At 34.4% G+C, this 15975-nt stretch overlaps 2 protein-coding genes across 2 annotated transcripts; one reads left to right on the top strand and one right to left on the bottom strand.

Moving 5' to 3' along the window:
* The first annotated feature begins 2826 nt into the window (after positions 1-2826).
* LOC139840327 (kinesin-like protein KIN-4A) lies at positions 2827-10773 on the top strand. Its single transcript, XM_071830594.1, has 25 exons — positions 2827-3408; positions 3863-4009; positions 4273-4422; positions 4542-4783; positions 4860-5038; positions 5123-5247; positions 5662-5698; positions 5784-5875; positions 5951-6058; positions 6153-6257; positions 6364-6451; positions 6668-6780; positions 6872-6970; positions 7074-7187; positions 7596-7712; positions 7791-7871; positions 8253-8324; positions 8465-8555; positions 8811-8842; positions 8923-9020; positions 9160-9258; positions 9364-9585; positions 9700-9862; positions 10081-10236; positions 10353-10773. Exons 1-25 carry the CDS (start codon positions 3265-3267, stop codon positions 10587-10589), a joined length of 3111 nt encoding a protein of 1036 aa, XP_071686695.1. The 5' UTR covers positions 2827-3264; the 3' UTR covers positions 10590-10773.
* Positions 10774-12904: 2131 nt separating this feature from the next.
* LOC139840328 (probable inactive receptor kinase At5g67200) lies at positions 12905-15144 on the bottom strand. Its single transcript, XM_071830595.1, has 2 exons — positions 13788-15144; positions 12905-13622 (listed from the first exon to the last, which is right to left on the bottom strand). The coding sequence occupies exons 1-2, from the start codon at positions 15142-15144 to the stop codon at positions 13075-13077; spliced, it is 1905 nt and encodes a 634-aa protein (XP_071686696.1). The 3' UTR covers positions 12905-13074.
* Between the last annotated feature and the right edge of the window lie 831 nt (positions 15145-15975).

Below are 15975 nucleotides of genomic sequence, written 5' to 3'. Positions count from 1 at the left end.
AACAACCAAAACTCGAGATTAAACACACACATATTCAAGTTCATGCTAGTTACACTAAAATAACAAGATCGAGCATACAAATCATATATTCATGTTAGACTCGAGCCATAGACACTAACTAACACTTTTATAAGTCAAAAACATCAAGAACATAAAATCTAGTGTTTTTAGAAAGTTACCCAAATGAGATGAAGTTGGTATGGATTCGAAGAGGAGGATGCAAGGATTCCAAATATGTAATTTGTTTTGAAGAACGCTTGCTAGATTCAAAATGGATGATGATTCTTTGTTTGAAAGTTTGAGAGCAAAAAGAAGATGGAAGTATTAAGTGGAGTGATTGAATGAGTGGAGGAGGGAGCTTGACTAGTTGACCTAGTCAACTAGTTTGGCTTCTTGGCAAGTTTAGTCCCTCGAGTTTAAAAGCGGGTGCGTGAATTACGTAAACGAAATATTTTAAAAACGCGTTTCAACGGGAGATGTTATAATTATATAACGGATTTTAGAATAATTAAACGGAAAGTAAACGGAAAAAGACGGGATGTTACATGGGGTACATCATCCTTAAGCGAATGCAAAACGCTACCGAGACGTCCATGGCTCCATTGCTTTTTGGAGTGTTGCTTACAAAGTTGTTAGAACTCAACCTTGCTAATAACGGTCCGTACATTTGTTGTAGCTATAGAAATTATGATGGAGTAGTGTTATAATTATAATAAATTTTATTATGTACGTTCTTAATATATGTAAAATGTCGCCCAATAACCCTTTGCATCTTGTGTTGAATTTGTATACATAAACGAATATGAAATGCAAAGTTCAACATAAACATAATAGAAGTCTTGTTTAACATAAACATACACATAAACATGCACATAACACAAGTCTTGTTTAACATAACAATACACATAAACATACACAATATAAGTTATTCGGATTACTAGTCGTGACTCAAACGAAAAGTTGAATATTGTTGTGTTTGAGAAGTCTAAAGTGGTTCCATCTTGACTTCAGTATTTGATCTTGACTTGGTTCTTGACTTTGATCTCTACTTTGACCTCGACGTTGATCTTGGTTCTGAAGTAGATTCGTTTGTTTTGTCATACGCAGCTCTACATGTTGATCAAGTTTGGCTAGGTTCTTTGCGACGACTATAATGCTTGACATTTCTAGTTTGTTCTTCGCTACTTTTCTGGCTTTTTGGTCGTCCTGGTTGCCTTTTATGTATTAGGCAAGAAATATATTTTAGTCTTATCTTGGTCATGATTTAAGAATGATACAAATAATCAAAATATATATTAATTTTTTAGAACGAGATACCATACGATATGACCTTAGAATCAGTATCTTTTGGTCATGATTACTTGTAACATCTTGTTCGACATAAATGTTTATCAAGAATGATTAATGTCTAAGCACATTGCAACTAATCACACATAATTGTATAAGTGTACATTAATGTACAACTCATGAGTAGGAGGGAGCTTCTCCTATAGCGGGATTTAATGACTATTCTTAAGACGTCTAGATAAATTTTACTTTTGGAGAAGTCATAAAACACTTATGCATTTGTGATGAAAAGTTTTAAATCATGTGATGATGACTAATGATGGATAATTATGTTCAAATACGAGATTTATTGAACCTTATTAATTATCATTTAGAAACTCATATAATATGCATTAAAACTCATATAACACGCATTAGATGAAGTTTTAACCATTAGTGATGTCAAAATATTTATGATTATTAACTTTGTGTAAAGCATAGTTTGACCAGACAAAGATACAGTCGATTTGCGGCATACTCGTTAACAAAGCATAGACGATTTATCCAACGGTCCAACCGTGATGTTTATCGTATGAATTCTTTGATTACAAAGCGAGTTTCTTTGAATTTAGACTTTGTGTGTTTTGGTCGTTTTCTAGAGAAAATGTAGGTTTATGAACTTACATTTTTTACTTTAACATAAATATCATTACTCATGTTGAATGTCATCGTCATAACACAGATTAATGTTTGAATATTAACATTGAATTTTAAACCAAACACTTTCTTATTTTCTTCCTATCGTGTTATTTCTAAAAATTAGGTAGACTGATTTTTTTATAATTAAACTAGACAAATACATCTATTAATAGTTATATAATACAAGTACTTGATAAACATCTATTTTTTCTTTTTGGCGAAAAAACTATAAACATGCATTATCAAAAGAGAGATTCATCAAAATGATGAAACTCTCTAAACGTATAAAATACAATGAAAACATACCGAGTTCAACTAAATAAGAACATAATGAGAGCTCACAACCATAAACAATGGCGATGAAAAGAAACCAAAATAAAAAAACTACGCAATTACGAGAAACAAACATCATTCATAAACATCTATGATAAATCAAATCAAATTTTATGTAGAAATGGTGCTAAAACTATCTCCATTTAGCTGAATGTTACCGTCATTCTGAATGGGTGGGTAATACTTTGTCAGTGAGTTTAGTAACATCGTTAAAAGAAAAGAAAAATAGTACGGAGTAGTAACATTCAAAATAAAACAAACCATATTTTTTTATAAATAAAATATATACTAATATTGTCATATATCTATATGCTTAAGTTCAACGTTCACAATTACCATGTTCCATTGATTACTAGGAAACATCAACCATCAACATCATGACATGTATATGAATCATGTACATATACTTACAAAATTTTCATAATTTACACACACATATATGTAAGGTGTACGTCCACGTGCCCTACACTTGATCGCGTGGGATTCCTCCTCCTTACATCACGTGGCTTCACCTTGCGTTACTGTTATCCACCAACTTTTGCTTTTTTCCCCTCCTTTCCTTTTTCTTTTATTTATTTTCTTTATTCTTTAATAATCACCACCACTGATAATAATCATTCCCGGGAAAACACAAGGGGTACTTCGGTAAATTCCTCGCCTACAAACGCGGACAATGAAAGCCGTTTCCGGTCAGCTGTCTACTAAACTCACAATTAACACATTTATTTCCCAACCTACCCTTTCTTTTTTTCCTTTTTTATTTAATTTTACTTTCTTCTCTCTCACATACAAACACAGTTTGGTGTGTGTTATATGATTTAGTTGGTTCCCCTGCTGTTAGAACTACTCTAAAAAACCTCCATAAAAATAAAATTACTCCCTCAATTTACAAACAACTTAAAATCGCTACCATTAACGGCTGGCGTTAACCATTTGATAATTGTATTATAATTGTATTATAATTGTATGATGGATACGGTTCCGGCGATAGCTGCTACGGCGGCCGATGATTGTTGTGTGAAAGTAGCGGTGCATATAAGACCTTTAATTGGAGACGAAAAGCTTCAAGCGTGTAAAGATTGTATCACGGTTGTACCGGGGAAACCTCAGGTGAATTACCTATCTGTTACTCTGGCTCATGCAATGTCACTCCAATTTTGATTAATTATTATTTTATTTTAATTATGTAATTTCAGTTGCGTCAATCAGGTTATAGAAGATCTAATAGATCTCAGTGTGTGAATTGATGCAGTTTATAGTGTTTCGGTTACAGCAATTTAGTAGGATTGTGTTTTTTTTTTCTTCTTTCTTTTCTGTTTAACTAATTGATTGATGAATGTATTTTTTTTTTTTTTAATTATTATTATGGTGTTTGTAAGAAATAAGAAATGTTGTTTTTTTATATAAATTGGGGATTATTACCAAGTTCTTTAAAATTTATGAGATTTTTTTAATCAGTCAAGAAGTTTTTGTTGAGTATTACTTATTAATTAAATAATTAAATAATATGAAACGAATTGTTGTTTATTATTAGTACATAACTTAAATTTTTAATCTGTTTCAGGTGCAATTAGGTACACATTCGTTCACTTTTGATCATGTGTATGGAAGTAGTGGTTCACCATCATCAGCCATGTTTGAAGACTGTGTTTCACCCCTTGTTGATGGTCTATTTCAAGGATATAATGCTACTGTTCTAGCCTATGGCCAGGTATAACTATTTAAGGGTGAATTATGAAAATTATCGGAGTGTTTGGATTTTGCGTTTTGAAACTGATTATTTTTTTTTTTTTTGAAAGGCAATGTTAGTGGTTAGAGTTAATTCACGAAAATCCCCCCCCCCCGAGACTCGAACCCTGGTCTCCTCGAACACCATGTTAACATGGTGACCAATGAGGCAAAGCCCCATTGGCTTGAAACTGATTATTTGATGTTGATTATTAGATATAAAGATTGACATTTTAAGTGTTTCAGACGGGCTCAGGCAAGACATACACAATGGGCACTGGATTCAAAGATGGTTGCCAAACTGGGCTTATTCCTCAAGCTATGCATGCTTTATTCAACAAAATTGAAAGTTTACAAAATCAAATAGAGTTCCAATTGAACGTTTCTTATATTGAGGTATGCAAATCTGTAAATATATAGTATATATTACTCTTTCATATATATAGAAATAGAAAATAGAATATAGAAGGTAAATATAAATTTTACTAGTGTTGTTTTGTTTTTTATTTATGAAGATTTTAAAAGAAGAAGTACATGACTTGTTGGATAACAAGTCGGAGATAACAAATGTGCCGACAGGGAAATTGAATAGTCCTGGAAAACCACCGATTCAAATTCGTGAAACGTCTAATGGTGTTATAACGCTTGCGGGATCGACCGAATGTAGTGTAAAGACACTTAAAGAAATGACTGATTGTCTTGAGCATGGATCATTGAGCAGGGCAACAGGGAGTACAAATATGAATAATCAATCAAGGTTAAATTTCAATATATTTTTTATTTCAATTGTCTTTGTAAGCAAGTATATTTCTTGATTTTAACTCTTAATGCAGTCGATCACACGCAATCTTCACGATCACATTAGAGCAAATGCGAAAACCAAACTCTGGTGATAACAACTCAAATGATTCAATGTGTGATGAATATCTTTGCGCAAAATTGCATTTAGTTGATCTCGCTGGATCTGAACGAGCTAAAAGAACCGGTTCTGATGGTATGCGTTTCAAAGAAGGTGAGTGATGATGAGTTTTATTATTTATATTTGAAGTGTCAATGCTTAGAATGACCATTGTTGATAACTTGATTCATTGAACAGGAGTTCATATTAACAAAGGCCTTCTTGCACTTGGAAATGTCATTAGTGCCCTTGGTGATGAGAAAAAACGTAAAGAAGGTGCTCATGTTCCATATCGAGATAGTAAACTTACTCGTCTCTTGCAGGTTGGACATGTTATTATGCTCAGTAATGGATATCAAGTAGGATACATGAGTAGGGTGGGCTTGGTAACAGATTGAAACAACTTTAAGACTGAAATGGGTCATTTAGTATGGTTCATATTGACCCAGTTGGGTTCGGTCAAACTCCAAACAATTTTTTGTCCTTTTAAAAATCTTGCAAAAAATGGTGTTTAAAAACAGTAATCTTATATTAAAAACGCTATGTTTGAGGCTGTTGGACATACTTCACTTACTTATATTCAGCTATATATTATTGATTTGACCCGTTTGAGATAAACCCAAATCAAATCAATGCTCACATAAGTACTCGAATCGAACTAAACATCTCTATTATATACATGTTTTTGCAACTTAAATCTTGTTTATAGTTAAATCAATGCTTTGTTGAACTGGCAGGACTCACTCGGTGGGAACAGCAGAACTGTTATGATTGGTAACATCAAAACCCACAAACCTGTTCTAGTTTTAACGTTGTCTGTTATTTATTTTCTGAAATCGTTATCTTCATCCAATTCCAGCTTGTGTTAGTCCTGCTGATATAAATGCTGAGGAAACGCTTAACACATTAAAGTATGCGAACCGAGCTCGGAATATCCAGAATAAGCCTGTGGTAAGATAGTGATTTTTTTATTATTATTATTATTTTAACAGATTATTTTATAAAATTACTTTAAATGTTGAACAGGTGAATAGGGATCCAGTGTCTAGTGAAATGTTAAAAATGCGTCAACAGTTAGAATTTTTGCAAGCAGAACTTTGTGCTCGTGGTGGAGGTTCTTCAATAGAACTACAGGTATAATAACAACACAAATTTTTCATTTTTTTATTATGTGGAAAAACTTCATTTTTAATTTCTGCAAAAATTATTGTGTGATAAACTTATTCAGGTTCTTCGGGAACGGATTTCTTGGCTTGAAGCTACTAATCAGAATCTATGTAGGGAACTTCATGAATACCGAAGCAGAGGTGTAGCCATTGATCAATCTGAAAAGGTTGCTAAAATATTCAATCTTCAATAACTTCTTGACCCTTCATAAAATATCATTATTTTTGCTGCAAGAAATTTTATCTTATTTGATTTCTTTTCAATATTTGCAGGTAGGTAATTCGATTTGCGTGAAAAATGAAGAGCTTAAATGTGGTTTGAAGAATGTCGATTCTTCTGATTATCAGATGAGTGAAAGTGGTATGTATGTCTACATACTCATTCACATTTTACATTTATCATGGAAAATGGTCATTTAGGACGGGTTAGGTAACAGGACATAGTGGGTTCAGGTAAAAAATGTGCATGTTTAATGATTTGGTTGGTTAGGTTTACACGAAATAATTTTTGTCCAAACTTATTTATATAAATTATAGTGTACCAAATATGTTTACTAAATTTATAATATAATTATAGGCGATTCGGGGGTGATAGAGGAAGAAGCAGCTAAAGAATGGGAGCATACTCTTTTACAAGACTCTATGGACAAGGAGTTGCATGAATTAAATAAACGTTTAGAACAGAAAGAGGTTTGATATTATATTTCTTGTGTGCATCTGTGTATATTCATTGTTATAAATCATATAAATTATTATATATGTATTTAATCATTTTCTGTAGTCGGAAATGAGACTTTTTGAAGGATCCGATACCATGACTCTTAAGCAACATTTTGGAAAGAAGATTATGGAACTTGAGGACGAGAAGCGGGCAGTGCAGGTAGGGCATATAACCCAAGCAAACTACAATTTACAAGTTCAGCCAGTTTAAGATATTATTTATTTGTTTATTATTATTATTATTATTTGTTTTTTTAATGCAGATAGAAAGGGATAGATTGCTAACTGAACTTGAAAGCCTTTCTGCTTCTTCAGATGCTCAAGCACAAAAAGTTCGAGATTTGCACTCGCATAAATTGAAGTCTCTTGAATCGCAGGTTCATAGTCAAATATATGTGCTCTGGAATTTCTACCCGTCAATATTTTAATGGGTCAATTTGGGTCTGTTTCATCTCTAACTGGCTACATCAAAAAAGTTAGCTTTACAGGAAACAGATCAAATGAGTAGAAAATCAGTTAGAATGTCTATATAAAACCACCTAACTAATTAAATTTTATAAATATATCTGTTTTTTTTTTCGTTCAGCCTGTTTTGACACCTCTAAAGGAAGTTCACACTTTGACACACTAATCATCTAGATTAAATTTCCAATATTCTTGACAGAAGGTTTTTGGGGTCATCCCAACCCGCCACCCATTACCAAACCCACCTTTTTTACTACCTATAATGAATTTGCAAGAACCTCGTTATTATTTTAAGTGTTCTGAAATTCTTTGCGTTTCAGATTCAGGAGCTTAAGAAGAAACAAGAGAATCAAGTTCAGCTTTTGAGGCAAAAACAAAAGAGTGATGAAGCAGCGAAAAGATTACAAGATGAAATACAATTCATTAAGGCACAAAAGGTGGAAATAGAAATAAAATTTCCTAATTATAAATATTTTCTTATATTAATTTATGTACTAACATAAATATGGTTTTAGGTTCAACTACAACATAAGATAAAACAAGAGGCGGAACAATTCCGCCAGTGGAAAGCATCTCGTGAGAAAGAACTTCTGCAGGTATAATATATGTATTTATAGTTCAATTTAAAGGAGGCAAAATGAGAAGTCAAGTAAAGGGTCATTATATCTTATACAAATGGAGGTGTGTTTATGTCTCTGGGTTGATATAAATTGATTTCTGTTCAATAAGTATGGACTTATGTAAATTTAGCATCTTCAATACGATAAAAAAAATGTTATTATGCTATTATTCTGATCTTTTCTTCAGTAAGCGATGGAGGGGTTTACATGCATTAAAGTACCCTTAGGGTACTTTCGATCTATTTGACCCTTACATCCCATTTGATGTATTTCTATGTTATATTTGACCCGTTTGAGATAATACCTGTCCCAAATGAAGCTATTTTACTCAAAGACATATTTTGTTATTAATTGCAGCTAAAGAAAGAAGGGAGAAGGAATGAATACGAAAGACACAAACTACAGGCCCTAAATCAACGTCAAAAAATGGTGAGATTCTTCAAGTAGCTTCTGTATTCATTTTTTGCTATGCATCCTCTTAGTTATATTAACATTTCTCGTTCTTAGTCCATCAAGAAAACGAAACTTGCATGACTATCATATTGTTCGTTTTTCCTCTATAATAACAGGTACTTCAGCGGAAGACAGAAGAGGCCGCAATGGCAACCAAAAGGCTTAAAGGATTGCTAGAAGCCCGCAAGCCTACCCGGGACAACTCGGGTATTTTTTTAAAAAAAATTATTATTTTTTTTTTAAAGTCTAGACCCCAAAATTGTAGTCTATAAGAATTGACAAATATTCTTACAATAATTATTTCATGGAAATTTCGTAAATAAGGCATGCACCTTCAATATCAACACTTTATAGTCTCTAAAGTCAAATAAACATTTATTATTTATATCTTATTTTTCTTATAGTTCCTTTTGTATACATTTGGTGTTCATATAGCAACTAATCTCTTTTATAATATTGCAGTGACTACCAATGGAAATGGAACAAACGGACAGGTAACTAATTATTTAGGTGTATTTTGGACAATTTGAAATGGAACAGACGAACTTTTACTGATTTTAAGCTTCCTTGTCAGAGCAATGAGAAGGTATTGCAGCGTTGCCTTGATCACGAGGTTGAAGTGATGGTCAATGTGCATGAAGTTCGACATGAATATGAGAAACAAAGCCAAGTGTATGTAAATATATTACTAATATTCGAATAAACATGTTTATTCTATATATATATATATATATATATATATATATATATATATATATATATATATATATATATATTTTTTTTTTTTTTTTTTTTTTTTTTTTTCTTCCAGACGGGCTGCACTTGCAGAAGAGCTAGCGGTTCTCAGACAAGTTGATGAATTTGCTTTAAAAGGGGTTAGCCCTCCAAGAGGAAAGAATGGTTTTTCTAGGTACAATTTTAATCCAAACCCATTTGGACCCGTTGCCGACCCATTTTGCTACCTTCACCTTACAGAAATGAAGCTAATTTGGGTTGTGTGATTTATATGTCTAAGGGCGTGTTCTTTGTCACCAAATGCAAGAATGGCAAGAATATCTTCATTGGAGAGTATGTTAAGCATTTCATCAAATTCACTTGTATCTATGGCTTCGCAATTATCTGAGGCAGAAGAAAGGGAACGTGCGTTTGCTAGCCGTGGACGTTGGAACCAGTTACGTTCGATGGCAGATGCAAAGAACTTGCTTCAATATATGTTTCATTCTCTTGCAGATGCAAGGTAAGAAAAATATAATCTTCTTATAGAGTTTTGAATTATCAAAAGAGGGTGTATATTTTGTAAAGTTATGCAACTGCTTGGAAACCTGTTGTTGATTAGTGTTATGTTAAATAGGTGTCAATCATGGGAAAAAGATCTTGAAATGAAGGAAATGGAAGAACAATTAAAGGAGCTTGTGGGGTTACTTAGACAAAGCGAATTGAAACGAAAAGAAGTCGAGAAGGAGCTAAAATTACGGGACGAAACAGCTGCAACGGCATTGTCTTCGTCACAGTCTGTAAGATAACATCTTATTTTGTTTTCTTATCTTTTTCATGCATTTTAGTAATTTTTGGGAAATTGTTTTATCTAATCATTGCGAGTTGTTTTTCATCATCACTTTCATAAATCTATAGGTGTTGTATTTTTCTTTTTAAAACACATGATGATAGATTTGGAAGATAGTATATGTTGGATATTTGACTACTAAACATTTTTCTGTAATAAATAAAACAGGGAAATTCACATAATTCACTGAAACACTTGGCTGATGACTTGAGTGGTCCGTTATCTCCAAACTCGGTTCCAGCACCCAAACAGCTAAGATACACAGCTGGCATAGCCAATGGTTTAGTCCGCGAAGCAGCAGCCTTCATCGACCAGAAGCGAAAGGTTCCTTTTCATATTATTTGTTTTTTTTACAAGTAGCAATTTCGACCCTAGCCTAGTCATTCATTTTTTCGCCTCTTAACAATTTTGATATTGAATAAAGAATGTTGTAAGTGCAGATGGTTCCAGTTGGGCAGTTGTCACTAAAAAAGTCAACGCTGGTCGGAAATTCGCCTGGGAAACTATGGAGATGGAAGAGGAGTCACCATCAATGGATAATGCAGTTCAAATGGAAGTGGCAGAAACCATGGAGACTTTCAGAACTCATTAGACATAACGATGAAACAATGATGAGATCAAAGCCTCGTGCACAGGCGGCTGCTTTGCCGGAAGTGATGTATCATAATAGACACTAAGTTTATAACAACATTTGGTGATTTGTATATTCTTCATTGGGATCTAGAGAGCATGTAGATGTGTATTTTTGAGTTAGGGTTGTTTTCATAAATCAGTTGTAGTAAATGTAGTAATATACAAGTGTTGTATTCATTATAACAAAAGATACAAACATGTAATTCTTTTTATCTTTGTTGTATTATTTCACCATTAAATCTAACTTTAGTTACTATTACAGTATTACCTACCAAGCGTCCAAGCATGTAAACAATTAGAAACGGCCGCACCAGAAAGCATAGTGTTCATCTCTGCGGTCGTTACTTACACGACCCCAACAATGTTGACAAACAAAGCTACTGCCATCAGAAAACGCGTCAATCACAACTTCTTTTCTTCCGCTTTCTGCAAGTATACAAGTTTCAACGGCTTCTGATTCAATAATAGATGGTGTGTTATTAGAAGATGTGGATGGTGGTTCAGACATAGACATTACAGGCAAAGTTTCAGCAATAGCAAATTTGGCTAATAATGAAGTGAGTTCGTCAGCAGCGGTTGTTTCATGTATTTTGTTTCTCTAGAGTTCTTTAGCTCGAGTCAGTGCTTGAAATGCAGCTGCTTCTCCTCCTATAGCTCTCATTCCTGTTAACACCTGTTGGCGAGCAACTGTGTATTTCTTTTTCTCTACTTATTAATATAAATATTTATTAATCCTCTGGCAACATGAAGTTGATCGGAGACTGACGGAGAAGATGATGTCGACGGAGCATCGGAATCCATCATATCGACGTCCTTAGCATCATCCATGGCATTATATTTATCACAATCACAAAAGTGATTCTTTTATTTCAAAATGAAAATGATTCTACTACAACTATCTGTCTTCTATGGCTAGGTTTTGTTTTTGGGTTCTTGTGTATTTCTTGTTCTCTACTTAAAAATAAAAATATTTAATATTTAATAATTAAATAAATTAAATATTATTAATACGTATTAATATTAATATAAATAAATATATTAAATATCATTATGTGTCTAGCAATTAAGGTTCACATATCAAGGCGATCCAAGGCCACTATTAATTTTCTCCTTCACCTGCGCATGGACATCTGAATTTTACAGCTTAATCATTCTTTCGCACGAATGAGAACTCAGATCTGACACTTGAATCCGTCGAAATGCAAACGACATCTTGATTACATCATAACCCGCCAAAATCTTCGATAATTATGGTGTGATCAACTTCCTCGATACATAGACCATACCCTATGAGTTCACCGCGATCAGTTAACTCACATGTTCTCCATACATATTGCAAAACAAATCTTAAACCCGCCATTCACCCGATGATAGCCTAATCATTAACCTATCGACAACCATTCTTTCAATTTGTCATTGTGTTCGGTCTTCAAACCTTGAAGCTCTGATATTACTTATTAGGATTTGTGGACCCCCAACAAGACATGTGGTTGAACCAATCACAAACTCACGATAAAAAATGAATAGTTAAAGCACAAACGATATATTTGAACAACACGAGGATTTAACATGGTTACACACAACTCCAACATGGAGAAGAGTATAGTGCACATGCGCAAACTTTATTTTCGTGCACACCATAAATAGGATAAATAGGAGGCTATGATTACAATATATAGGAGAGTACAAACAAGGGATCAAATAACAAAACTTGCTGGCTAAGACAAATTTCAACTATCCGCAATGTAGGGCTCGCGATCCGGGACCTAACTCACCATCCAAATTCCTAAAATCCTCGGCACTACTTTTTCGTGTTTCGACCAACTCGCTCACGAACCGGGGCACCACCCCTGCATCTTGGTTCTTTGTTTTGTTTAAACTCTTTAACATATTTAATAGACAACACTAGTATAGTTTTTTTTTTTTTTTCAAATTATCCTGCAAATTGTATAAGATCGTAATAAATTGAAGTATAAAATTCTATATATCTGTATAATTTATGGTTATTTAATGGTAAATAATGCTTAATTATATGCGTCTACCAGTCTACCTCGAGATCTCTTTGAGTTTTCATCCAATGATGAAAAATGAAAGCGGGTTTTCAAAATTTAACCCACATACTTTTGGGTAACAAAACTTGAATGTTATCTCAATTTATCGCGTGATTTGTGAATTTGAATTTAAATAAATACCGTAATAATTAGAATTTTTCTAACGATAATCTTTAAAGTTGTTGTTAGTGTGCAAAAATAAGTTGTACTTTGACTGTTTATTTTGACTTTTGTAACGCGGTTATTGATGTTTATAATTATTAATTTTTAACTTCGTCATTAGCAAAACTCTAAAGATTAATGTACATTTCATGTCATATTATCATAAGGAGATCACGGTCACTATTGCACAACATGTCAATAAAAAAATTAAATGCAACTGTAATTTCAGTTATACAACTTAACAACCAAAGAAACCATAAAGATTGTAGGTATACTCGTAACTTTTGTTGATGTAATTTTATGATTGGTCCCAAATTCATGGATCCAATCCACAATCTTCCATTACAGCAGCTTCTTTAATCTTTTGTAACATTTCAATTACTTGCCACATGGTGGGTCTCATTTCCGGTGACCTCACACCACATGCTATTGCAACCCCCGTCATCATTTCCAACCGCTTCTCCTCCACCACACCACCACCAGCACCACCATTGTCCCTACTTGACTTCACCCACTTCACCACCTCATCTGGTGACACTTTCGGGTGGCTCGATGCAGCCTTCCCGGTTAATAGCTCTAGCAAAACAACCCCGAATGAGTAAACATCCGATTTGGCCGTTGGTTCTTGATTTGGTTCAATTTCGGGTGCCCTGTACGCGTTGGACTCGTGGTGGAATAAATGCGAGAGATGGTAATCCGATATACGAGCTTCAAAATCAGAGTCGAGGAGAACGTTGGATGATTTGAGATTTCCGTGGACGAGGTTGCACGTTTGATGAAGGTGCAAGAGTCCTTGTGCCACGTCTTCCGCGATTTTTAGGCATGATGTCCAATGTAGCGGTCGTGCCATTGTGGATTGTGATACTGCAAGTGTCACATTCCGAATTATATGATTACTGATGCTAATAAACACACAAGATTTTCTTTGTACGGTGCTAATAAACAGATAAGATTTTCTCTGTTCAAACATGATCTGATGTGACTATCTATCTATCTATATAAAGTTAAAAGGAGTATAGAACCTCGTACCGTGAATTAGTGAGAAGAGACTGCCATTCGGTTGGTAATCGTAAACAAGGAGCTTTTCATCTTTAGTCTGAAAATAAGCCCGAAGCGTCACAACATTCGTGTGGCGCACCTTACCCACGACCTCCATCAACATCTCAAACTCCTCATTCGTCGTTCCAACTAATCTCGACGAATCAAGCCTCTTCACACACACAATCACGCGATTATCCACTAACGCTTTATACGTGGTCCCCATCATTCCGCTTCCCAACAACTCTGCAGACGCCCTCATTAATTGCTCGATAGTGTACACGTGTGAATCCGCAGTGCAAAACACTAAATTCCCACTCTTTTTAATAGCCACCCCTTGTTGCAACATCCTTACTTTTCTTTCCAACTCATTCTTCTCTTCCATCCTCATCACCTCGGCCGCAGCATCTGCGGCCTCCGCCATTTCCATCAATTCGCGTGTCGCAATAATCTTTTTTCTCTTTTTCTTCTTTTTCGATATCTTAATCGACATTATCACACATAAAACCGAACTAATTACCAACACCAAACCGCCCGAAAAACCAACTACCAACCCAAATTTCTCACGCTTTCTCGATTTCAAGTCCTCAAAACCCTCCATCTCTTGCAAATCCGATGTGGATGATTTATTCTTTGTCGAATTCATACCAACAATCTCACATTGTTTATGAACAATCTCACCACAAAGTTCACCATTAACCGAGAACATATTCGGGCCGAATCTAGCAAGTGTAGCCGTGACCGGTACTAAACCGGATAAATGATTAACCGAAACATTGAATATTTCAAGTCCAGATTGATTAAGAGGCGGAATCGAACCATTAAACCGATTTGAATCAAGACGAATGTAATTCAACCGGTCCAGTTTAATCAACTCAACCGGAATATTCCCCGATAATTCATTATTCGAAAGATCTAAAGTTCGCAGACGATGAAGCGACGAAATAGATAACGGAATCACGCCACTAAAGTAGTTACTATCAAGAAACAACGCTTTGATATTAACTAACATAGAAAGATCAGGAATCGGTCCAGTAAGCGAGTTGTTACGTAAACTCAGAACTCGTAACTGGTCCAACCGAGTCAATGTATTCGAGGCGAAAACGCCAGAAAGGTTTAAGTTCTCGAGAACGAGTTGAACAACGACGTCGTTGTTCAAACATTTTACTCCTTGCCATTTGCATACAGTGGAGTTGTTGGTAACTGAATAAGTTACAAGTTTGTTGCTAAGATCGGCTTTAGATTTGAATGACAATAAGGGTTCAATTGCATTGTTTGATGATGATAAAGTTAAAGTGTAGAATGAAAATAAAAGGATAATGGTGGTGTGAATGAAAGTTGGTTTCATCGTGTTGAAATGGAATGAATTGGACGGTGGTTGTTTAAGTGGGTAAAAATATGGATTGGTTGTTTATGTTTGTTGGTGTAATAGTCACTGATAAAGAGAAGTACAGTTAGGATCACGTGATTTGGTTGTTAATAGAGAAGAGGTGGGTTGAGGGAACTTTGATACCTTTAGTTACGTTCTTTTACTTTTTATGTAGTTCCTTTTTATTTAGTTGGAAAATCATGTGTTCACTTTTTTTTTTAGATTTCAAATATGATTTTTATATGTTTCTACGTAAGTAATCATTTGATTTGGAGATGTATCATACGATATGTTATGTCCTATTAATAGTTCGTAAACGTGTGTTCTGGTGTTCTTGATATTAAAACGTTAAGTTTGAACATTCTTGTATGAGTTTATTTTGAGTTATTATTTTTGAGCTAGTAAATAAGGCTTTTTAACATTAAACACACATTATTTTTGTTCACGACGAAACTTGAAGTCACATAAGTTTTTTTTTATTTTACTAGGCAAGAAGCCCTATGGTTATTAATGTTTGTAGACGAATATTGACGGATCTTAGGTCGCTTGCTATCAATCCTAGAAGCGGAATACACTAGAAACGAGTAAAATCGAGATACGGGTCGTGTTGAGATCGATTTGGTCAAACCTAGGGCAAAACCTAGATTAGATCGACGTCTAAACAAATGATTTCGGTGGTTGTAAGACCTGGATTCTGATTCTGCCCAGTCGCGCGCCGCGCCATATGTCGCTGGCAGACCCCTTTGGCTATTTTAGAGTTTTTAAAAGGGCATTTTGGTCTTTTCGCATTTGAGCCAGATTTAGGGACTT

This window comes from Rutidosis leptorrhynchoides, chromosome 4, assembly GCF_046630445.1.
Source record: "Rutidosis leptorrhynchoides isolate AG116_Rl617_1_P2 chromosome 4, CSIRO_AGI_Rlap_v1, whole genome shotgun sequence".
Taxonomy (NCBI): domain Eukaryota; kingdom Viridiplantae; phylum Streptophyta; class Magnoliopsida; order Asterales; family Asteraceae; genus Rutidosis; species Rutidosis leptorrhynchoides.
The sequence above is the reverse complement of the archived record's forward strand: the minus strand, read 5'-3'. Positions and strand labels throughout refer to the sequence as shown.

Coding starts and splice junctions, on each gene's coding strand:
- LOC139840327 (XM_071830594.1), top strand. CDS start 3,265: ATGATGGATACGGTTCCGGCGATAGCTGCTACGGCGGCCGATGATTGT. Junction 6,452..6,667: donor TTATCAGATGAGTGAAAGTG/GTATGTATGTCT, acceptor ATATAATTATAG/GCGATTCGGGGGTGATAGAG. Junction 7,872..8,252: donor GTGAGAAAGAACTTCTGCAG/GTATAATATATG, acceptor TATTAATTGCAG/CTAAAGAAAGAAGGGAGAAG.
- LOC139840328 (XM_071830595.1), bottom strand. CDS start 15,144: ATGAAACCAACTTTCATTCACACCACCATTATCCTTTTATTTTCATTC. Junction 13,623..13,787: donor TCTCTTCTCACTAATTCACG/GTACGAGGTTCT, acceptor TGACACTTGCAG/TATCACAATCCACAATGGCA.